The sequence below is a fragment of the Cotesia typhae genome, unplaced genomic scaffold (assembly GCF_013202065.1).
Source record: "Cotesia typhae breed Kobodo isofemale line unplaced genomic scaffold, CoteBio_Ctyphae contig_56, whole genome shotgun sequence".
In the NCBI taxonomy this organism is placed as follows: Eukaryota; Metazoa; Arthropoda; class Insecta; order Hymenoptera; family Braconidae; genus Cotesia; species Cotesia typhae.
Window position 1 is genome coordinate 732183 of NW_027423760.1, and position 25005 is coordinate 757187.

The 25005-nt window shown below is 34.3% G+C and overlaps 4 protein-coding genes across 17 annotated transcripts in view; 2 read left to right on the plus strand and 2 right to left on the minus strand.

Moving 5' to 3' along the window:
* The window catches only part of LOC141532128 (uncharacterized), a 140359-nt gene that overhangs the window by 64611 nt on the left and 50743 nt on the right, over window positions 1-25005 (minus strand). The window lies entirely within an intron of this gene.
* Window positions 8352-9869, plus strand: LOC141532094 (uncharacterized). The gene is made up of 2 exons (XM_074250264.1): window positions 8352-8858; window positions 8965-9869. Exons 1-2 carry the CDS (start codon window positions 8667-8669, stop codon window positions 9400-9402), a joined length of 630 nt encoding a protein of 209 aa, XP_074106365.1. The 5' UTR covers window positions 8352-8666; the 3' UTR covers window positions 9403-9869.
* LOC141532033 (uncharacterized) lies at window positions 10548-13031 on the minus strand. The gene is made up of 3 exons (XM_074250190.1): window positions 12035-13031; window positions 11705-11901; window positions 10548-11533 (listed from the first exon to the last, which is right to left on the minus strand). The coding sequence occupies exons 1-3, from the start codon at window positions 12175-12177 to the stop codon at window positions 10548-10550; spliced, it is 1326 nt and encodes a 441-aa protein (XP_074106291.1). The 5' UTR covers window positions 12178-13031.
* LOC141532034 (uncharacterized) lies at window positions 22577-23920 on the plus strand. Its single transcript, XM_074250191.1, has 3 exons — window positions 22577-22706; window positions 22871-23467; window positions 23655-23920. Exons 1-3 carry the CDS (start codon window positions 22685-22687, stop codon window positions 23918-23920), a joined length of 885 nt encoding a protein of 294 aa, XP_074106292.1. The 5' UTR covers window positions 22577-22684.

The window sequence follows — 25005 nt, forward strand, 5'->3', positions numbered from 1 at the left end:
GATCCGACTGAATCCCCCCGTGTGAGCTGTAATTGGGTGAGTCCCGGCATTTTATTTGGTTGCATTGTGTTCTCTCGGTGGTCGCGCCAACGGCAACGGTGAGAGTGTTAGTATGTGTGTGATACGACACGTGGTCGATCACAACGTTCAATTTATCAATGAGACTATTTTACATAGAGTATAATTGCTTACAAGCTTGAATTTAATAATCAAATCTTAATTGTAACGCTCACCGTTGACGTCGGTCCTTTAGTATATTTATATAAATGTCATAAGCTGAAATCATGTGTTGAATTTTGGTATGACCTTGAGCCGGCATACTGCGATTACTGTTGCTATATCACGTCGACCAGTAAGAAGCTAAATATCGGTTCGACTATCTTTAAGTATTAAGTAATTATTGTTGTAAACAAAAAAAAAGCAAGTCCACGATCTGGATCTTTAAGAATTGTTATTAATTATTGGGCCTCATAACGCAAATTTGCCAAATTTTTATATCTTATAATTAGATTAATTCTTTAAGTAATAAATATATTTGTTAATTTCAATAACGACCACCGTGAGGATAATTATTTGCCTTTTTAAATTTTGCACGTCACGTATTTTACATAATTATTTACTCTCCTTTCTCTCTATCCATTTTCCCTTTCATTTGTCTCAAAATCGTCTCGTGGAAGGCCCTGATTGTTCAAGGGTTTGTTATTCTCCCCTAACAAAAGAATAACTGGCGTCCAACGGGGTTTCTAACCCAGCCTGTGTGTCGACGGGTTGTTTATTCATTTTTGGGCGACCTGGACAAGGGAATTTGAGAGTTAACCTCTCCACCGTTGGCTTTCAGATCGGTTTCTTGTTACAAAGTGACATCTGAGACAATAGCGATCATTAATTGACATAATTTTATTACAGTTAATTCGGCCTCTCAATTTACAAATTCAAGCTTGGCCTGAAATAATTGTAATAATGATACCTGACTTAACTTTTACAACTCTCCAACGTTGAGTGATGTCCTGGTGGAAACTGGCGAAATCAGCGGCTGGTTGGTCTCTCTCTCATCTTCAATGAACTATCTGACTCCAAGTAAAGGGTTCCCAATCCCGGATCGTCGATTGACTTCCTTCTTGATGGTCCCAAATCTTGATGACAGAATTTATTACACAGCACTACACTGACTGACTGTTTTGCCAAAAGCCTCACTGTCTCAAAACGTCACTGGCTCAAAGCCTGGCTCCAAAAGCGTTACTTGTTCCAAGGCCTGGCTCAAAAAGCCTCGACGTTTCTTTTGTCGGCTCTTTTATAACCCTCAACTCCGAGTTCTCGAACTTTCCTATTGTCAACCCCGCTTCGTTTTTGGGGACAGCAGTAGAGACTTTCGATTTGCACGCCCGATGACAAGTCTGAACTACTTGTCAAAAGTCGAACGGCAAGGGAAAATCCTCATTTATCGTGGCGTCAATAAAGTGGTCGATAACGACCATGGGAAGTTCAGTTTTCCCTGTTACAGTGCAATTAATATAAAAAAATCCAAGATAGCAAAATTAAACCTGAAGAACTGATTGTAGAATTTAAGTTTTAATGTACTCTTGTAATTTCGAAAATAATGGAAAATATAAAAACATACGATAATTCGAAATTCTAAATCAATAACAAAAATAATTAATAAAAATTTTCGTTTTTCAAATTTTTGTACAAATAAAACAAAATGTGTTAAAAATTGAGATAAAGTGAATAAATAGATACGCACGCAGAAGAATCGGTAAGTAAACTAATTACATTACATGCAATGAAAATGTTAATTGATCAATAACTTATATTATGAAATTCAAAAAATTGAAAATAAATACTTGTTTTCAATCTACAATATATTGAAAAACATTTAGAAAGGTTAAAAATATCCATAATTTCTAAGTATCGATTAACACTTGTAGTAATTAGATCGGTGATCGTAAATTTTAACATTTGCTTAAAAAATTTTAACTTCATTTTCTGTTAAAATTGTTAGAAAAAATCTGGAAAACGGCTGACCCTAAAGGTCAATGATTTCTTAAATACTTCGTTAAAAAATGTTTATATTATCTTATTTCTTTAAATTTTCATTCATCAATAACAAAATAATTTTTTAAATTTCGAATAAAAATAAAATCAGCAAACGGGGTTACTAGGATTAACAAACAACTGACTATCTAAACTCAAACGACGTAAACAAATCAATAAAATCTCTCTTATAAATATAATTAAAAGGAAATAATTTGCAATAAAATATAGATTTAATTTGTGATTGAAAAAATAATTATGACAAAACCAAAAAAATATATTAATTCAGATAATAATCCTAAAGAATCAACGAGTTCTGCAGCAGATTTGCTTGAGAGATAAGAGAACAATAACAATGACTTTAGCCAAGTCGATGATGGGAACCAAGAACCACCTGAGGAGTCACCCATTGAATTATCATCATCTGAGTTCATAAAATCTCTCAAACCTTCTTCATCAACTATGTGAGTAAATTATTAATAATTATGCAAATAACCAATTAAAAAAAATTAGAAAAACGGTGGACCCTGAAGGCCATCCCTTCAACTTCCCTCTACTTTCTTAATTAAGCGCTCAGAATTGCACTTATTATGTTTTTAAGCTCTTCGAGCTCAAAAATATACTTTGCGTGTAGTTTTGAGCTCTCCGGGCTCAATAGTCTGGTGGAAGTTTAATAAAACACTATTTTTTGAATTTTCAAACCGCAATAACATTTGAATAAATGAACCGATTTTCAGGCGGTTGGTGGCATTCGACGCAGTTTTTCAAATTCTATGATATATTTTCAAACACAAATTGATCAGACCGGAAATTCCGGTGTAATTCGAAAAAAACACTTTTTTTCGATTTCTTTCGTCAACGATAACTCACGAACGAATCAACCGATTTCGACTGGCTTGGTGGCAATCGACGTGGTTTTTTGATGTTAAGAGCTGATTAGTTTTTGGAATTGATCAGTCAAGCCGTTTAAAAGTTATTCAAAAAAAACCACATTAAAAAAAATTTTTTTTCGCAGTTTTTTTAAGATTTTTCCAAATCTACCGGTCCAAATCGGTCCAACTTGTATCTAAAATCTAAGTTTAGTTGGACCCTTTCGAATGGCATCAACCGCGATCAAATCGGTCAAGCCGTTCAAAAGCAATGAGAGGTTTACATACACACACACACACACACACACACCTTGTGTCGGGCTTGCTGGGTCCCGCATCGGGCGCCTCCCCAGGTGGCGGATAGGGGAATGCTCGTCATACCTGCGCGCCAGATATGTCGGGTACCAAGGAAATAAAATACTCGGGGTGGACCAAAACCTAGCAAAAAAAAGATGATATGGAATGTCGGAAAACATTCAAACATCGTCTGCGGTGCAGAGGGGGGATACCTCAGTACCGGCGAGGGAAGGCATACAAACGGGCCTGAACTCGTCGTTATCAAGCGACCGTTTGAACAGCAGAGTGGTCCCCATGGCTCTGCCGTCTAGCAATTCTAGCAATGCTACAGGGAGTACTGAAACAGCTCAGATGGAAGTAGACGCACAGCAAACAGGCGTTCCTCCAAAAAGTGGAAGACCTGTTGCTCCCGTCAACACTAACACATATCGAGGGAGGATCAACTCTCTACCGACTGTCATCGGCCAACAATCGCCAACGGAACGGCTCGGTAGCAAGATCGAAGAGTTAACTGAGTTCATAAAGGATAAGAGAAATCTCCTTTATGAACTCAGAAAATTAGTAGCGTCCACTGCCACAGCATATAAGTTGGCCAACAAACCAGCATCGATGTCGGCGACAACCACGCAAACATCTCCGGAGATGACCACAAAACCACAAGCGTTTTTGGTCACTCCTGAGAAACCACAGCAAGGAAAAGAGAACAAAAAGAAGAGGCCGCTGTCTACACCCAGCCCCTCTGAAATTGACAAGCCAGCACAGAAAAAGACAGCTCGGGATAATGCTTGGATCAAAGTGACTCGGCAAAAGAAAAAGAAGGAAAGAGAAAAGGAGCCAGGGGCAAAATCTACTGAAGCCCAAAACCAGCTAAGTAATGGTGGCTCAAAGAGACCAAGAAGGAAAAAAACAAGAACGAAGGCTGTGCTTGTCCAACCAGCTGAAGGGCGAACGTACGCTGATCTCCTCAAGGAAATCAAGGCCAAGGTTAGCCCGTCAGCGACTGGAGTAGACATAAGGTCTATTAAAAGGACGAGGCACGGAGGTGTTCTCCTTGAAATGGCTCGAAAGACCGAGGATAGCAAGGCTTTCACCGATGCAGTTGAGCCAGCCACTGCAAACATCGGCACGGTCAAGACGCTAACACCAACAACAACGATCGAGATCCTTGACTTGGATGAAATCTCTACCGAGAGCGAAGTCCGTGAAGCACTCAAGCGAGAATTTACTGACAGCCTAGAGATCAAACGGGTAAATTTGACAAAACCCACACCACGAGGCAATCGAGCAGCCTTCTGCGAGATCAACGAAGCCAATGCGACTAAGGCCCTCAACAAGGCCCGTATAAAGATCGGCTGGGTTAACTACCGTATACGCTAAGTTGCAAAAGTAACCCGCTGCTTTAAATGTCTCGGGTTCGGTCACCACACACAGCAATGTTCGGGACCAGACAGAAGCACGTGCTGCTACAAATGTGGCGGAAAAAATCACAAGGCCGTAAACTGCACTGAGAAGCCAAGTTGCTTCCTCTGCACTCCGGACAAAGATGCCAAAGATGGTCCATGCCATATTCCTGGTACCGGAGTTTGCAAGGCATTCCGCACAGCACTTGCAGAAGCCGCGAGAGGTCAAAAATGACACACATACTACAGGGCAACTTGAATAGGTGCGCCTTAGCGCAAAACCTGCTGCGCCAACGTGTCTTCGAAGATAAGATTGACATCTGCCTTATCTCCGAACAATATCTGAATATTCAGGATAGAACGTGGTTCGCTGATAAGTCTGGCACGGCAGCAATCTGGATCGTAAACTCGAAAAAGGTCACCGTCAACAACAGCGGAAGTGAAGAGGGCTTCGTCTGGATCAAACCTCCCAAGACCTACTTTGTAAGCGTCTACCTTTCACCCAATGAAGGGATTAGTGTGTTTCGCCAGAAAATGGTAAACATAGAGGACGCTGTCGGCAAGTTCGATGGAGAAGTCATCGTAGCTGGTGATTTCAACGCGAAATCGGCTGAATGGGGCGCTGAATGCTCGGACACCAGAGGAGACGAAGTAGCGGACTTCGCAGCAAGAACGGACCTCATAGTGCTGAATACCGGTACTACTACGACCTTCAGAAGACCAGGATACCGGGAATCTATCCTTGACATTACGTTGGTGACCCCAAGGATTGCGAATATGATTGAAGGCTGGACCGTATCCGAAGTATATAGTGGCAGTGATCATCAGTATGTGACATTTAGTGTTGGACTAGCACCCAATCCTCGTTCGCGACATGACAATAAACTGCGGAAGTGGAATGCTAGGAAGCTTGATGAAGAAGCACTGCGAACATCCTTGAATCAGAGATTGTCTACTAAACGGAGTAGCCTGATTCCAAGTCCCCGTAAGGAGACGGAAACAATAGTCTCAAAAGCGATGGAACTGATTGTTGCCTCGTGTGATGCCTCAATGCCACGGCTGAAAAAGCAAGGCTCCCATAGGCCGGCATACTGGTGGTCACAAGAGATAGCAGAGCTTCGAAAAACATGCCACAAGCTACGTCAACGAGCAACGAGAGCTGCGAAGCATTCTCTCGACCAAAATAAATATTCGATGGAGTACAAGCAGGCCAAAAAGGCTTTGAATAAAGTTATTAAACCGAGTAAAGCGATATTGTGGAAAGAGATCTGCAACGACCTCAACAATGACCTCTGGGGTAAGGCCTACCAAATCGTAACTAAACGAGTTGGAAAGGCTTTGCCAGAAGCGCCAAAATGTCCTGCCTTGATGAACAGCATAGTGGCGGAGCTGTTTTCCAGACACCCGCTCCGGGAGAAGAGACATTATGCGAGAAATGACAAAACAACACCCTTTACCACCAAGGAACTGCAACACGCGGCAAAGACTATCAAGACAGGAAAAGCACCTGGTCTTGACGGCTTACCGGCATCTGTCATCAAGATTGTAGCCCTGGAGTACCCAGACATACTCTTAAGCGCTTACAATGCCTGTCTGACAACAGGCACGTTCCCTAAGATCTGGAAGCGGCAGAGATTGGTCCTTTTGGACAAGGGGAAGGGAGCCCCTATAACACCTTCGTCGTTCAGACCACTCTGCATGCTGGACATTGCCGGAAAGCTGCTCGAGAAGCTCATTCAAGGGAGACTACGCAATGACATCGATCGTGCTGGAGGTTTTGCCTTTAACCAACATGGCTTCTGGAAAGGACGATCAACAATCGGTGCAATTCAGAAGGTAACGGAGATAGCAAGAGGAGCATGGTCTGGTAGTCTCAAAGCTCGCAAGGTCTGTCTTCTAACATTTGACGTTAAAAATGCCTTTAACAGCGCGAATTGGGAAGATATTTTAGACGCTCTGGAGCACAAATTTGACGTGGAGCCAGAAAATCTGAAAATGATCGACGATTACCTTGATGAGAGATAGCTGATTGTGGAAACAACAGAGGGCTATCAAGAACATGACGTAACGGCTGGCGTGCCCCAAGGCTCAATTGTGGGGGCCGACCTATGGAACGCTGACTACGACGAGCTCCTGCGAATTCCGCTGCCGAAGCAGGTGGAACTCACGGGCTTCGCGAATGACGTCGCGGCTACGATTGTAGTAGACAGTGCCGAGGAGGCAGAACTGCTAGTTCGAGACACCACTGATGCTATCGAAGCTTGGCTTGAGAAACACCACCTAAAACTCGCCAAGCAAAAAACAGAGATGGTTGTCCTGACTCGACAAAAATGTTTCCAAAACCATTCGCTGTGGACTTGGGAGGAACAACACTCACGTCAACAAGGACCCTGCGCTATCTAGGGGTAATGATAGACGAGAAACTATTTTTCCGTGAACACCTCGACAGTGCGTGCAAGAAAGCCAGCAAGACTGTGTCTAGCCTAGCACGAATTATGACCAACACCATGGGACCAAGAACAAAAAAGAGAAGAGTTCTTCTAGAAACAGTCCACTCGGTACTGCTTTATGGAGCGGAGATATGGGCAGACATATTAAAGCAGAAGACCTACCGGCGAAAAATAGCAGCAGTACAGCGGCGAGGCGCTCTCAGGGTTGCCTGCGCCTACCGCACAGTTTCAGAAGCGGCTGTATTGGTCATTGCGGGAGCCGCGCCCATCGATCTATTACCGTTCGAAAGAGCAAAACTCTACGACGCTAAAATCGGCGGCGAAAACATGAAGGAGGCAAAAACGAAGATAAAAACGGAAACGCAGCAAGAGTGGCAGGACCGATGGACGTCGGGAGAGACAGGCAGATGGACAGCACGTTTGATCCCAAACATCAACGCCTGGCTCTCTTGGAAACACGGGGACACAGATTTTTTCCTGACCCAACTACTGGCAGGACATAGGCAGTACAACGCCTATCTCTTCAAGATGGGTTTACACAACACACCAACATGCAAATACTGCCCGGTTAAAATCGACGACGCCGAACACACATTCTTCGAGTGTGCTCGGTGGAAGGACTACAGAAGAAGCATCGAAGAGATCATTGGCACCAGGCTCTCCCCCTCAAGCCTGGTGACCTATATGATCAAACAAGAGAAAAACTGGTCTGCTGTTGCAGCTTATGCACAGCACCTCCTGAAAGACAAAATCGCAGAAAGAGACCAGTAGCCAGGAGTAGGCGTCGTGAGACGCAGCACGGCTGGATTGAAGTAATGCTAACGCGGTTCCAATCCAGTCCTCCCCGTACCATCTAGGGGAGAGGGGAAGAGGAATGTTTTTTTTAGAGGGTAAAAATCTCCACACTACCGATCATCGATATCTGCTGTAAGATGGGTGACAGAGTTAACGATAGCGGTTTCGTTTGAAGATCTTTTTTCGTACCTCTTTTTTAAAAAAAAAAAAAAGAAAACACACACACACACACATACGGACACCCCCCTGGGAGTTGTCAGGGATGCTTCCTAAGCCCTTAAAACGTCGAGATCTGATGCCCACTCGATTTTCGAAAAAAGGGGTGAAACCAAGAACTTCCCGATTTTCGAAAATTTTTAATTTTCTCAGCGGGAAGTTAAAAATTAATAAATATCATTAATATTTATATTAGCGAAATTGTTGGAAGAGTTGTGAGAATTTTTCCTACTAGAAGATACATCAATCAAAAAACCAATGAGGTATCATTTGTTTTCAAATTGGGTATTTGCATGATTTTGATATTCATAAACTTTTGATATTTTTACATTCTATATAATTTTTTAAAATTTTTGGAAAAAAAATTTTTCGATTTTGTTCTTAAAAATTTAAATAATTTAATAAATAAAAAAAAGCAGATATTTAAATGAATAAGTAGCTCCATCTCGTGTATGTGACGTCATAGTGCTTATTTCATTTGAAATTTTAAGCGCCAATCTCTTGTAAACACGTGGCAGGTGTAAACAATTGTTGTGTTAATTGTGATTGATTAAAAAAAGATCTGGTTGTGTTGTTTATAATAAAATAAAATTATTTAATTGCTCGAAATGTCGTCAAAAAATGAGTTTTATTGGTGTATAGTTCCAACGTGTAGAAATACTGGTAAATCGACACTAGAAAAAATTTTTATAAATGTTCCATTAAATTCTGTTAAACGGAAAAATTGGTTAGATGCATGTGGAAATAAATCTCATTATTCATCATCAACTCGGCTTTATTGTTGTGAAGATCATTTTGACGTAAGTATTTATTAAAAATTTATTTTAATGTTTACATAAAATCATAACCTAAATTTGTGATTTTCGTCTCATTGCATGAATTGATGTTGAATTTTATTCATTTTAGCTCAAAGTGGATTTAGAAAATTGGCTGGAATGGACAATGGTTGGTGGTAACAAACGTATGAGGAATAATGTTATACCTCATAAATTTATTGAGCAATCAAAATCATTAAGCATGGGTGATGGAAGTAGAGAGAATCCTCAAGCTCCTTCAATGAAAGTTGATAAAGTAGGTACTGAAGCAATGGATCTAAATATTGCCAAGTTACGGCTGGATCAAAACTTAGGAGGTATAATGGACGATTTACATTCTGACCTATCAAATTTCAATACACCAGAAGATTTTCAAAAGAATAAATCCAATGTTTGTGACGATCCCCCTGCCACTGGAGGTCAAAAACTCCATGTTGGTATCCAAGTAAAAATAAGGAGTTCATACAGAAGTGTAAAAGTTCAATGTAAACCTGTGACTAAAGATCGTTCATCATCTCCAATTGAGTAGTTGGTTGATGATATAAATGCGCATAATTTTATTTCTCAACCAGCTAATAATGATCAATTATTGAATCCTTCACCTAATACTACGAATTTATCTTCTAACACAACGGCTAGTTCATTCCCTACTTCATCAGATAATTTTTTAACATTAAATGGAATTACAGAAAATGAGTGGAAAAATGCATTTCAACAAGAAGAATTTCAGAAGCGTAATTTAAAGCAAACATTTGAAAGAATTCGGCTGTCACCTCATAAATACATCGGGATTCCAAGTGATTGCATGGATATTATCGATATTTTACGTATGGCTAATTTAAGTGACATTGATATATTTATTACGTTAAAAAAAATAAGATTGAATGAGAGTTTTGCGATTTTAGCTGATGATTTTGGAATGTCCAATTCTAATATAAGTCGTATCTTTACTAAGACTTTGCCAGTCATGGCAGAATATCTAAAAGACTTTATTATATGGCCTTCATCAGCAAGAATTAAACTTCAGTTGCCAATAAGTTTCCGAAGCCGTTATGCAGCAGTAGAATCAATCATTGATTGTTTAGAAATTGAAATTGAAAAGTCAACAGATCCTGTTAAACAATCATTAACCTGGTCTGAATACAAAAATGCAATACGGTCAAATATTTAATTTCTTGTACACCTGATGGCATAGTTAATTTTATTTCACCTGGATTCGGTGGTAGAACATCGGATGCTGAAATAGTTTCTCAATCTGGATATTTGGATTGTTTAAAACCAGGCGCTGCTATACTGGCTGATAGAGGCTTCAAACACATAGAAAATTTTGTAGTTGAAAAAAAATGTACATTAATTAGACCACCAACAGTAAGTTCTGAGAAGCAACCAAGTCATGATGAAGTGTTAGCAACAAAACGAATCGCGAGTCTCCGTATTCACATTGAAAGATTAACAAGAAGAATACGAGAATTTGAAATTTGCGAACCTCATTCATGTGTAAATATTAAACTTATTCCACAGATGGATAATATAATGACAATCGCCGCAGCTTTAACTAATCTACAAGGACCATTGATCAAAAAAACAAGTTTTAAAAGTTGTTGTTCAATAAAAATGTAATATTTATATGAAGAATTCAATTTTTGTATTTTTTTTTTTATTAAATAATTTAATTTATTTCAATGAATTAAATAAACGGTTGAAAATACAATTTTTCCAAAATTTACTTAGGTCTTTTAATAATTTTTCAACTACTTGTGAATCATAATCGATAATAATAGATTTGAATTGCCGTGTTTCTTCAAAAGTTGGGTCTGCTACGATAAACATAGCTTTATTTCTTCCTGTGAAAAACATTTGCATCTGCATTTGAATAAAATATTTCATTGCAATTTTATTGTAATTGTCAGTGTCAATATAAGTGCGAAAGCTTTTTTGAGACGTCGGGCATTTAATTTCTACCACGAATTCGTCATCTATTGCATCTGGAGAAGCTCCTAAGTACCGGTGATTTTGGGATAAGAATAAACCACACTTTTGGAATTTACGCTTCAACTTCAGCTCAATTTGTTGTAAAACTGTAGCTTCCAGCTCTTTACCTCGTTCCATAGCTTTTGTATTGCGTAGTTTTTGACCTCCAACTAGCAACTCTACTAACGTTCCATTAGGTGTATTACAACGGGATGCTTCATAAGCTTTCGACGCTGTTATTCGTCCATACCGCAATGAAAACCAAAGATCACAATCTGCTTGGTTTTGAGTTTCCTTTTCTATATTATCACACAACTCAGGAGACATTCGATTTGCACTAAATTGTATAAAATTATCGCATAATGTTCCTCCTAAATTAATAAAGCCCACTAATAAATTGTGTATTGAGAGGCTTTTTTCAGTATTCTCAGAGTTGAAATACTTCAAGATTTGGCTCTGTACGTTTTTTTGTTTTGTTCTATTGACAAATTCTTGCAAAGTATTGAAAGACTTAGGTACAGCAGAAATATTTGTCTCAGAATCAAAATCTGTCACTCGAATGAATTTGATTGCTGACCCAACTTGAGATAAAACTGATTTACGCCAGTAACATTCAACATCAGTTGGAGATGGTTCTTCCGATCGTCTGTGTAGCCACATTAAAAACGCGATTGAGTGCTTACATCCACCTAAAAAAGGTATAACAAGAAGTGATTATTGCTTATAATATTATCAAAATATTTATTTTAGCATATTATATAACGTGTGTATTAGATATGAATGTTTATGCAGGAAATTATGAAACAAACAATAACCGCAATGATTTTATTACTTGAATATTGTTAAATTATTTTATTTACCTGACGATGCGGCGCAATCATGACACTGAATCAATAAAATTTCTTCATCAACAATATTTATAACTACAGTCACTCTATATGATTTATTATGTACTCTGTGTTCAGGACAAATAAGACACTTGAGAGTACATTCAGGTCCCTGAAGCTTAATTTGTACATATTCAATGGCTGCATCTCCATATGACTTTCTCCCAGATCTATAATTCAAAATATTAAAATAAATATTATTTATGTAACAGCTAATGAATACTTTATGAACTTGTTGATAAAAAAGCACCGATTTATTTATAACTAATATCTAAATAAACAGCTGTATTAAAATATACGAACATGCTAGCTTTTGCTCCTTTCATTTCTGCTGATACAAAATCAGAGTTTGTAGCGAGATAAGTTGCAACCATGAATGCATCAACTCGCGGTAAATTATCAGACCGTGCTTCACTAAAACCAGGATCCACTTTTCGCCGAGGCATTTTTATTAATTCGTTGATAATTACAAACTACACTGTTGAACTGATGCTTCTCAAAAGTCTTAGTATAACAACATTGACATGTTCATAACCTCCAAACACATTCACTTTAAATTTAAAAAAAAACATTTCACAAAAATTGATTTCACTTTTAATTATTTTCAACAAAATCTAGCATTAAAAATAGGATGTATAAAACTTAAAATTGAAAAAAACTTAACTTTAAGTTTTTTAGCAATGTAAAATATTATACATGACTTAAATGCTCATTCAAATATACGCGCTACAAACAGCACAATGACGTCACACCAATCACATCACGTTTTACATCACGTGACTTTTATGTAATTTAGGACCACTTTTATTTATTAAATTATTTAAATTTTTAAGAACAATATCGAAAAATTTTTCTTCCAAAAATTTTAAAAAATTATATAGAATGTAAAAATATCAAAAGCTTATGAATATCAAAATCATGCAAATACCCAATTCGTTTTATCAAATGATGACCAAGAGTCAGTCCAAGTGAGTGTGTGGAATGATGAAATTGATCGTGTCGTGGACAAAATTACAAATAATGCTGTAATGAAATTTTACTATCCGCTAATATTACTAATTAGTTGCTAAATAATTGTTAAAATATTAATTAATGTAATGACTGGAATAATACTAATTTGATCCTCTCAAATTGACTTGAAAAAATCGATTTATGGCTTAGGGGTAATCAGCTTTCCTTGAATATTGATAAGACTACTTATATAACTTTTGGTAGCTACGCTGATAGTATTCCTTCTAATTATCAATTGTTCATTAATCAAAAAGAGCTAGATAAAGTTAAATATTGTAAATATTTAGGTATTTACTTCGACAGTCATATGAAGTGGAATAAACACACTCTCGAACTAGGTAAAAAAATTAAATAGTTTACATACCTATATTATAAACTATACCACTGTTTTCAACCTTCAACTATGAAAACAATCTATCATGGTCTTTTTGAGAGCTTAATTAATTATGGAATTATAGCCTGGGGTGGAGCATATGATAACGCAGTTAAACATATAACTACTATACAAAATAAAATAATTAAAAAAATCTTTAGTAATAATCACCTTGCTATGCCGCTAAACTTTAGAGAAACTTTTATTGTATATGCTTTAACTAAATATTATGAACATTGTAAATCTCTGTATACTGAAAGATCACTAAATACTCGTGCTAAACTTATACCTTTACCTAAAATTAATAAGGCTATCAGCACAAAAAATGCTCTGTATGTAGCAATTAAATATTACAATTTACTTCCAAATGAAATGAAAATGTTAAAATGCTCTATATCAACACTTCGTAAAAAACTTGGGGTCTGGTTAAAATTTAATAATGTATAGGAATATAAATAGTTGAAAAACTTAAATTACTAAATTATTAATTTGTTAAAATTTGATATAATTATGTACTTCTTACTTTTTACTCAAATAATTTAATTTTATATTTTTTATGTTGTAATTATGTTTAAATATGTATTCCTTCTGGTTCTATGTACAGGTGTGTACCACCTCTATAGAATCACTACCAGAAGTAAAATGATAAATAAAAAAAAAAAATAAAAAATAAAATTAATTTTTCTTATAGATCGTACATATTGACGGAGCTTTTTCAAAATTCATTGGAAAAAATTTATATTACAATTACAGCACCGTTGAAATTGAATTGTTCATCCAATCAAACACTCAAGTCAACGTTATTAGAAAAGTTGCATCTAGACCAGTTTCTCAAGAAGAGCAATCCCTACCTCTTGTTGAAATTGAAAATTGTGATGGTTACATTAACAAAAAAATTCGTATATACAACTTATATTATTTTAATTCAAGAAGAATTAAAATTTCATTGGGGACAATTAATTCTTTTTTTTATAGGTGTCCAAGGATATATAAAAACTCAACTGTACATCGCTAGAATACGGGGAAAAGACCGCGAGAGATTCTTGCTTCAGATCAATTGCAAACAAAAACAAATATAAGTTAGAAATTAAAATAATTAATTTCGCTGACAACTTTATCAGTCCATTTCTAAAAGGAGAGCCAGTTGAAGTATCCGGAACACTCAAAATTTTGAGAGGTTAATTTAAATATTCAATCTAATTTATTAAATTAATCAATCAGAATATTTTTTAACAATTCAATTTTAGTCACAATTAACTGATCTACTACCTTTCATTCAACAATTTTTTAATTTAAAATATTAACAATATTTATTAGTAAAATATTTCTTCTCTTTTCTTAGAACAATTGTTTATTATAATTTTTTTTTATTTACGCTTTATATCATAGGGATTGCGATGATTGAGGTTACTAGCATTGAGGACATCTCAAAAATTGACGATGGTTCAAAAATGAGTCTACATGAGTTATTATTGGCCAATATGGAAATAAGTGTCGAAATGGTTACTAACAAACGGACTACAACTGGATTTGGCAGCGGCGGAAAAAAAAATTGTAGTTATTAGCTATGATTACTTACATTACACATTTATGACGTTATATTTATTCGTTTTGTTCCTGAATTCCTGATTTGAAATATTATTGACATTGATACCCGAGAAAAATTAAATTTTTTAAAAATAAATTAAAGAGAAATTAACCAATTTTAAAGTGAAATTTTTAGAATTGAGCTATCGTTTTTCAATCAAAAGTTGTTCAGAAGTAAAATTACAAAAATCACAATTTTTATAATTGTTGTAATTTTAATAATTTTCTTGTCGCGAAGAACATCGATAAAATAACTAATAATTGTCAAAAAGTTAACGTTGTATACGTCAAATTAGAAGTAATTTTGTAAGCTTTTACATGAATTTATCAAAAATCTGTTATCTTTTTGGTATTAAAAGTTATATATAAATGAAGCCACCGGAAACGTAATTTTTACTATTTTGATCATTTTGAAGAAGATACTATTTCTAAACTAAACGAAGGATTTCGCTCATTGTAAGGCTCATGCAAGCTAATTGTGTAAAGAATTTGCATATTAAATTTCATTAGGATCTGTTGAGAATTCTCAACAGAATAACATTCATAGGTCGGTTGCACTATACACAGCCTGCAAATGGTTCAATAGAACTCTTAACTTTGATAAATTAATTAAAAATAGTCAAAATGTCAATGTTATATACGTCAAATTAAAGGTAATTTCATGAGGTTTCACATGAACTTGTTACAAATTAGACATCTCTTTTCAATCAAAAGTTATACATCAATGAAGTCACCGAAAACGTGATTTTCACTATTTTGATAATTTTAAAAAAGCTGCAATTTCTAAACTTATTGATGGATTTCGCTCATCTTCAAACTCATCCAAGGTTAGTATCCATAGAATATGTGTAACAAATTTCATCTAGATCCGTCAAGAACTGTAGACACAATCGCGGCAATATCTGCGTCATATTACATATATATATATATATATATATATATATATATATATATATATATATATATATATATATATATATATTGTAACAGTTTTACCTGCTCAGGTTAGCCCCTAATCAATTTTAAAATTAACTAACAAAACTAACAACAATAAAAATTATCAGGGCGCCACCAGGATTACTAATCACGGTTCCTGGAACCGGTCCAGAGCTGAGAAAATCCTATCTTAGGGTAGAGAGAGTGGAGGAAGGTTGCTGTTAAATAACAAAAATTTAATTAACAAGATCGATCGATATTTATTAACAATAAAAATAAAACTTAACAGAGTTGGCTTAAAATTAGTTAACAAATTTCATTCACACACACACACTGACCACACTTAACAATATCCTTATTCTCGACGAGCCCCTTTCGGCGTCTACCCGTCGATTTCTAACTTATTCTCGACGAGCCCCTTTCGGCGTCTACCCGTCGATTTCTAACTTATTCTCGACGAGCCCCTTTCGGCGTCTACCCATCGATTTCTAACACGTGCCCCTTTCGGCGTCTACCCGATTTCTAACCCTACAATCACCCGCACAGAGACGAATCATATACCGGGCTCGTTGACTCGGCTCACAGGAGTAACAGCCCAGCGACGAAACATAGACCTAGATACTCCTGCAGCTTATACACACTTTACTACAGAACAACAGCTCAGCGACGAAACATAGACCTAGATGTTCTGCAGCACACTCTCATAACCCACACCAGCTACAGCAGTAACAGCCCAGCGACGAAACATAGACCTAGATACTCTGCAACTCACACATAACCCACACTTGTCTCACACTCACACTACTAACTTGACTCTACTTTATAAATTTTACTTCAATAAAAATTGACTGTAACTAATTTCAATTAAATATTCCAAATCAAATTATTCAATCATTAGTAATTTAATAAAACGATAATTTTCAATTAACAATCAATTTCTAACTAACTACGACAATTCTCAAATTCCAATTGTTAATTTTAATTCTATTAAAATATTAGATGGATTAAAACTCCTCAGTAACTTATAGTCATGGTCTTAACAATATAACAATAACTATTTAAAACAAAAGGTCTTAATACCTTGGATTAACTTTTGATAATTAAATAAATCACAATATAAAATTCTCAATCACATTCAAAATTATTAAAATAAGTTTAATTAATTAATTCTGACTAAATTTTTACTGTGACAATTTTTGACTCAATTAACTAATTTCTAGGACTTAATGTCCACGCCGATAATTATCAAGTTTCAGTAATTTCAATTTGACTACTTCACGGACTTAATCCCAAAATTATTAAATTCACACTTGACGGAATAATTTTATAATATAATATTCTCAATAATTTTCCACTCTATAATATTCTCAATTAATAATTTTCCTAATATAAAATTCTTAACAATTAATTCTTAATATAAAATATTATCAATAATTTTCTACTCGTTTTATAAATTATAAAAATTCGACACGAGTCGAAATAGTCAATTTCAATTGCTAGAACATTCGCTAGTCAAGTCTTTGCTTGACCTTGGGTATTGGAATTGATGCGACACACAACTGACGATTGACGAAAATTCCACGAATAAAAATTTGTCTATTTTTCTCAATGACAAAAATCAATCAATTTTACTCAGTTAATTATTGAAAAATTAATTTAATGAATTTTCTTAGATGTTAGTTAATTGATTGAAAACTTTTAGATATTAAAACTTCCCCCGCAAGGTCGATCGAGCGATCCCCGGGTATAAACCCCCATGAAAATCACTCAATCCAAAAACTAGCAAATGTTCTACGATTTATTTATTGAATTAAATTTTCGTCGATTAACGATCCAATTGATAAATAATTAGGAGAAGTAACTGGGTATTGGATAAACCGCGGTCCACTTCCTTCCCACAGAGCAATAATTGACACCTTGACGAACAAAACGATGATCTAACTCACTCGTTGAGGATGAAGTCCTAGTTGTAGTTGGCTTCCTTCGTCTCGTCACTACTCTCGGGAACGGTCCTTTTTGATTTCCGTGGCACTCAGTCTGGCGGTCACACTACTTCTCCCTGTTCCGCTGCACGGCTCACCTATTTTAACCCAAACTCACCCCCTCCTATTCTTTCTCCCTTTAGGCCCGAAGATCGAGACGCGCCAGTGCTATGTCGAATAATTATCGATATTCGGTGACTTATCGATTAAGGGTAATTTTACCCTGTTACAATATATATATATATATATATATATATATATATAAATTTTTTAACTCACGTTATTTTTGAACTTTACTCGACTAGTTAAGAGATATTACGACAAAATTCCGAGTTATTTCCAATATGAGGAACAATGCAAAAGATTGATTTCTATGAAATCGACCTAAAAAGTGCTAAAAAAAATTTTTAACTTCCCGCTAAGAAAATTGAAAATTTTCAAAAATCGGGAAGTTATTGGTTTCACCCCGTTTTTCAAAAATTGAGTTCTCATCAGATCTTGACGTTTTGAGGTCCTAGGAATCTTCCCTGACTATTCCCGCGATGATGTCCGCGCGTGTGTGTATGTGTGTGTGTGTGTGTGTGTGTGTGTGTGTGTGTGTGTGTGTGTGTGTGTGTGTGTGTGTAACCCTCTTATAACTTTTGAACGGCTTGACCGATTTGATCGCGGTTGGCGCCATTCGAAAGGGCTTCACCAAACTTAGATTTCCTGGAAGTTTGAACCCATTAAGACCGGTAGATTTTAAGGAATTTCAAAAAAACTTCAAAAAGAATTTTTCGAAAAGTGGTTTTCTTGGAATAACTTTTAAATGGCTTTACCGATCGAATTCAAAAACTAATCAGCTCTTCACATTAAAAAACCGCGTCGATCGCCGCAAGTCTTGTCGAAATCGGTTGATTCGTTCGTGAGTTATCGTGAACGAAAGAAAACCGAAAAAAGTGTTTTTTCGGGATTACTCTGAAATTTTCGGTTCGATCAATTGAAACCTGAAAATAACTTATGAGGATGATAAAACAGCGTCGAATGCCGCTAACCGCGTGAAAATCGGTTGATCCATTCAAAAGTTATTGCCAATTGAAAATTCCAAAAATAGTGATTTATTAAACTCCTATCAAACTTTTGAGCTCGGTGAGCTCAAAACTACACGAAAATTATATTTTTGAGCTCGAAGTGCTCAAAAACATAATAAGTGCAATTTCGAGCGCTTCATTACGAAAGTAGCGGGAAGTTGCAGGGATGGCCGTCAGGGTCAACCGTTTTCCTTGTTTATAAAAAAATATAAAAAAAATTTTTATAAAAAATGGTATAAATTAAATAAATAATTAGTTAAGATCATGAATTTTGAGCTTAATTTACTCTCTAATTAATAAATAACGATTAAGTCTTAACATTTTTTAAAGTATTGCAATTCGTTTATAAGATAATTAAACATAAAATAAAGAAAAAAAAAGAAAGAATTTATTCCTTGAATAATAAAGAACAAGTAAGTCTTGACTTTTCTTATCGTATTGCAATTAGTTATCAAGATATAATTAGTTTAAACATGAAAAATCAGATGAGTCTAATGGAGTATAGAAGGCAATAATTTTTAAAATTCAATAAAAAATATAAATAAATTTTTTTTATGAAAAAAAAGTAGTTAGTTGTTTGTGTTTCATAGTGTACAGTAAGAAAAAAAATATACCGAAAAAATTTAATTGTTTATAACAAATTGTTTATTTAATAAACAATGAAAATTTTAAAAAAATCAGATTTTCTTTTAGCTATCAAAGAGAAACATAAATTATGATTTAAAAAAAAAAATGGTTCCTTAATATTGAATGGAAGTGGTAAAAAAAAATTGTTAATTAACAAAAGCGTTTTTAAGCAACAAAAAAATTTTTTTAAGAAATGATTTTTTTTTTTAAATCATAATTTGCATTGAACATTATGAATCCAAAAAGAATTTTTCAAATTACTGATAATTAACACATTTGTATATAACAATTTTTTTAACAATAAATGATAAAAATTATAAAAAATCATTTTTAAGTCGCTTATGTTAATAGGAAAACGAATCAAAGTAATTGTCTGAAAAAAAAAATTTTTTTACAGGATTTATTTAACTTTTTAATTTGTCACGGACGTAAATTGTTAATAACAATGTGGGGATTAACAATTATTTAGTTCTACCGATAGGAATCTATTCTGTGGTCATTGAAAAACAGCTCAGCGAAGTAAAAAAATTTGAGATTCATAGTTTAACAATTATCTCACTTGCAATGTGGATGTACAAGTTATACGAAATTGTTAATTAACTAATGCATAAATTAATGAAAAATCGCGATAAAAAATTTTTGATGGCAGATTATTATTTATTTGTCTATTCTGTAAGTGCCTGAATTTTTTCAATTTTTAATATTAATATTTTATATATTTAAATAATATTTTTTATTAAAAGGTACCAAGGGGGCGTGGCTTCGCGATACCCGAGCGCCCGTTTTCGGGCGTATTTTCAGCCCTCTGTAAAAATTATAAATATTTATCCTGAAATTCCGGGAGTCGAGACTTTTTTTTAAGAAATTATTCCTCTTTTTGGAACTTTTTTCAAATTTTGGATATCTCAAAAAGTTTTTGAGATATAAGCAAATAACTGAACCCCCTCTTTTTTTTTAGTTAATTATTTATAACTTTTGTAATTTTTGCGAACGCATCTTCAAATTTTTCAAAAACTTTCTATATGTGATAACGAATCGAATGACACCTCAATCATATTTTTCCGAGCCTTCGAAAAAAATTTGACCTAAAAGGCACTTGTTGACTAGACTATTCTCTGAAATAGTTTGTCTGTATCTAATGCGGTCTCGGCGAATTGTACTGCAACTCAAATTGAGTATTTCAATGTATCTAATCCCACACTTTTATAAGCAGCAGATAATATAAAAGTGGCATCCACAGATTCGGTAGAATCTGGCGCCAAGTTCCGTTCAAAAATTCCGTTGTAAACGGAGCGCCAGACTACCGACTGTATTTACTGTAAGCATCACGTTTTTTAGAGGTTACAAATTTATTTTTAATTCTACGGTCCTTTTTTTCCTTAAATTAGTATGATAACGGTAGTTCATACCTTATTTTCCTGATATTAATTGATTATATGCAATTATAACAATTAATCTGCTTAATATTATTAAATTTAATCAACACAAACTATAGCAACGCAAAAATTTCGATCCTGACTTTTTTCCAATGGGCAAAGTGATCTGCCACAGACGAAATAATTCGAGAATGCATAGTAATCCGTCGATAGATGGGAAACTACAGTTAAAAAAAGATATTTTGCAGCTTGGATCTACACTCGCCAGGATGCACTGGAATTCTTTCTACATATACTGTAGCTTCAAGTAAACTCCAATCTTGAAGGGACTCACACACATATGTTCTAATGAACTACGGTGATTCGCTTACAATTACCTTCTTATTTAATTGCTTTGATTTACTTTAAACTTTTAGCGAGAAAGTATTAATAAATTCAAATTGAATGTGCCTAAAGGTACGGCAAATGAACGATACGGCTCCGGATGTGTACGGAGCAATATAAATTCCCGGAAAATTCAAATTTTACTCGAAAAACTTCGCATGTAAACGGAGTAGGGTGGGTCAAAAAAATCGAATAATTTATTTTTGACTTTATACTCTGAAAAATAGGTTCGTAGACACCTAAAAAGAATTCTCTCCAAGTATAAGCTCTTAATTATAACGGGAAGGTCCTCCGCTTTGCGGGTTTCTATTTTTTTCGAATAATCAGATAAAAAAATTTATATCTCGCTTCCAACTGCTTGGAAAAATATTCCGTGGCATAGATTTTGTGAGAAATTGAATGCTTTACAAAAAAGGTCTCTTATGACTTTTTCAAAAACTCAACCGATTAAAAGATATTCATAGTTGAAGTTTGATTATTTTTGGGAAAATTTTTTATTTCTTATGAATTTTATAACTCAATGAAAAAAAATCATTATGAATGATGAAACTCATAGTTTTGTAGGAAATTTACTGCTCTATAAAAATGGTCTCTTATGATTTTTCGATCAAGTTGAGCGTTTACGAGATATTCATCGTCAAACATCAATGCATATCAATTTTTCTAGTTTTTGATCAATAATTCGAAAAATTTCAATTTATTCTGTGAGTTTCAAGGAAATTTAGACAAATTTGAGTTTTTATTATAAAAGCAACTCCTATAGATGTTTTCTGTTCAAAAATTCATTTGAAAGTTTTTATTCTAATAATATTTTTTTAATTTTATCTTTAATAATTTAAAATCTTAATCGCGTTGTCATTTATTATTATGAAATTTGTTCAGTGCGTATTTTTAAATTGTTTTTCACAAAATATACATAAAATTTTCGTTCGAGGGGATTTTTGTTTTGAATTCCATTTCTTCTTCTGTTTGTCTTCTGAAACTAACGCCATCTATGTTTTTTACTCTCAACTATCTTCAGTATCTACCCATTTAATACCGTATTTTCAGTGTTCCTAATACTGATCATCTTGAATACGTAATAAAATAATTCATTTTAAATAAGTCTTATAATCATCACATAAATTTATTTATCATCAATTTACCTACAATGAATAAAGAAATACGTTTTATCGGAATACCTCTACAAAGAATTTCGGAACGTAAGTTACCAAAAGTGAAAGAGGTTATGCGTGTGTTTTTCTACCAACTTAAAATTTTAAAGTATTCAATCAAACAAAGTGCTAAAAATTCAGTTGACCAAGTTATTGAACTGTGGAGAAAAAATCAGATTCCAACTAGTGGAGCTCCTAATGCAGTCAAAAATTTCTTCGCTATCACAGTCAATGGTTAAAATTACAAAAAAATTTCGATAAAAAGAATTCAGCGCAAAACCAAAAGGAAATGAAATTTCAGACTGATCTTGACAACAATTATTCGACATTGTGAGCGAAAAATCCTTAAAAGTGCTTGATGATAATATTAGAAAGTTGTATTTGGATCAAAAATTCGGTACCCATAAAGAGATTCTTTCTAATAATGTACCTGTATCAAACTTAACCACAACTATGATGGGAATAGATGAGAGTAGTAAGTATCTGAGATATTTAATTATTATAAAGTCAGGTAGTAGTGTAACTTTTCATAGATGACTAGATGACATTTGACTAGACAATTTTTGGAGTCCTTTCTTAATTATTTGTCATCAAAATGAATAAATTCTATACATTTTCTTCGTTTAATTTATAAAACAGATCTTATTCCAGACTTAGATCAACCGTCTACCAGTCATGCGATTGTTCCAAGTGAAAAATCAGAGTCGTTCTCTACGTATACATTAAGTGGAGTTACAAATTTTGGATCTGATTCAGAGTATGAACCTCCAATTCCGACAAAACGAGCAAAACTTGATGTCTTAACTCCTGAAGTCATTTTTGGACTCGACCGAGCTAATGTCAGCAGTAGAAATGCGATGTTTATTATTGCTCCGGTTTTACTAGCAGTAGGTATTAAAATTGAAGATACAACGCTCAGTTATAGTTCAATTCAACGAGCTCGTATGCTTCAAAGAGAAGACATTGCTAAAGGACTTAATGACAACTTTAAGACACACGATAAATACGTTGTGCATTGGGACGGAAAAATGCTGAATGACCTTGTTGGATCAAAATCTGTGGAACGGCTACCAGTTATTTTAACTGCATTTGGTACCGAACAATTACTTGGGGTTCCAAAAATGAATTCTGGGACGGCAGACAATCAAACATCAGCCATTTTATCGACATTGAGTGAATGGGGTATTACTAATTATGTTAAGGCGATGTGTTTTGACACGACGGCAGTTAATACAGGTAACTTATCAATGATAATTTAATCTAAAAAATATTTAATTATTAACGTTCTAGTTTAATTTTTATTGCTTACTGAATTTCACTTTTGAAATTATTGAGAATTATTTACTCATTTGGATTTTAAATATAATCTACAATTTGTTGAAAATATTAAATTTAACGATAGTTATCTATTTTCTTTATACAGGAATTCATAACGGTACATGTAAGGCAATTGAAAAGACTTTGGGAAGAGAGTTAATCTGGTTACCATGTCGTCACCACATTTTTGAGATCATATTGAGAAGTGCATTTGAAGTATATTGGCCTGTGTCATCTGGGCCAAACGTACCAATGTTCGGAAGATTTAAAAAATCATGGGATGAAATAAATAAAACTAATTATAAATCTGGAATTGAAGATACTGTTGTTGCTGATATCATTTTGGATAAAAAAATGAAATATCTAGTTTAATTGCACAATCCTTACAGGTATGATTTAACTGCGATTTTAAGAAAAAAATTTTCTTGTTTCTGACAAATTTTTAATTGTTTTTGATAGTTACTACAACCCCGAGATGACTATAAAGAATTGTTGGAATTGTCGTTGATTTTCCTTGGAGAAATGCCTCAAGAAGAAATTTTTTCAAACGTCCTGGTGCAATTCATCATGCTAGGTGGATGGCGAAGGCAATTTACAGTTTAAAAATGTTTCTATTCAGAAATGAATTTAAACTTTCTAATAAAGAATTGGACGGTCTTCGGCAAATTTGTATATTTATAGTTACACTGTATTTAAAAGCTTGGTTTTCATCAACTTCTGCAACAACTGCTGCTAATCATGACTTGCAGTTTTTGAAAAATTTATTCGAGTACAAAAATATCAATTCATTGATTTCTTCAGCAACTTGTGAAAAAATGATTTTGCATTTATGGTATTTAAGTGATGAACTTGCCATTTTATCATTATTTGACGATACCGTTTCATTGGAAGTAAAAAAATATTGTTGGAGCTGTTAATACTCGTAACGGTACAGATTCTAAAGCTAAAAATTTATAATTGATAAAAACGATTTGAATTCATTAACGCAAAAAGTCTGAGTGACTTTGTTTCTAAAAAGTCTTTAAATCTCTTTAAAATCTTTGATTTACCATATGACTTCCTTGATAAAGATATTGAATCGTGGCCTACTAATGACAGTTACATTGAAAATAAAGAATACTTTAACCAATTGAAAGTTGTTAATGATTCAGCAGAACGAGCTGTTGCATTAGTTAGTGAGTATAATCAATGCTTGACAAAAATGAAGAGCAATTCCAATACTTATTGCAAATTATCAAAGAACATCGAAAAAACTACCCAAACTGCAATAGAGGAAATTATTTACAGTAAAAGTGTACCGTTATGTTGAAAATATTGAAAATTATATGGCAGTTGATAATTAAATAAATAAATTCTTCGATAAAAAAGTGAAACACATGTGAAACACACTAAATTGAATTATATATTTAAAAAAATGCACTAATTTTTTGTTTTAATGTAATCAAACATGTCCAAGA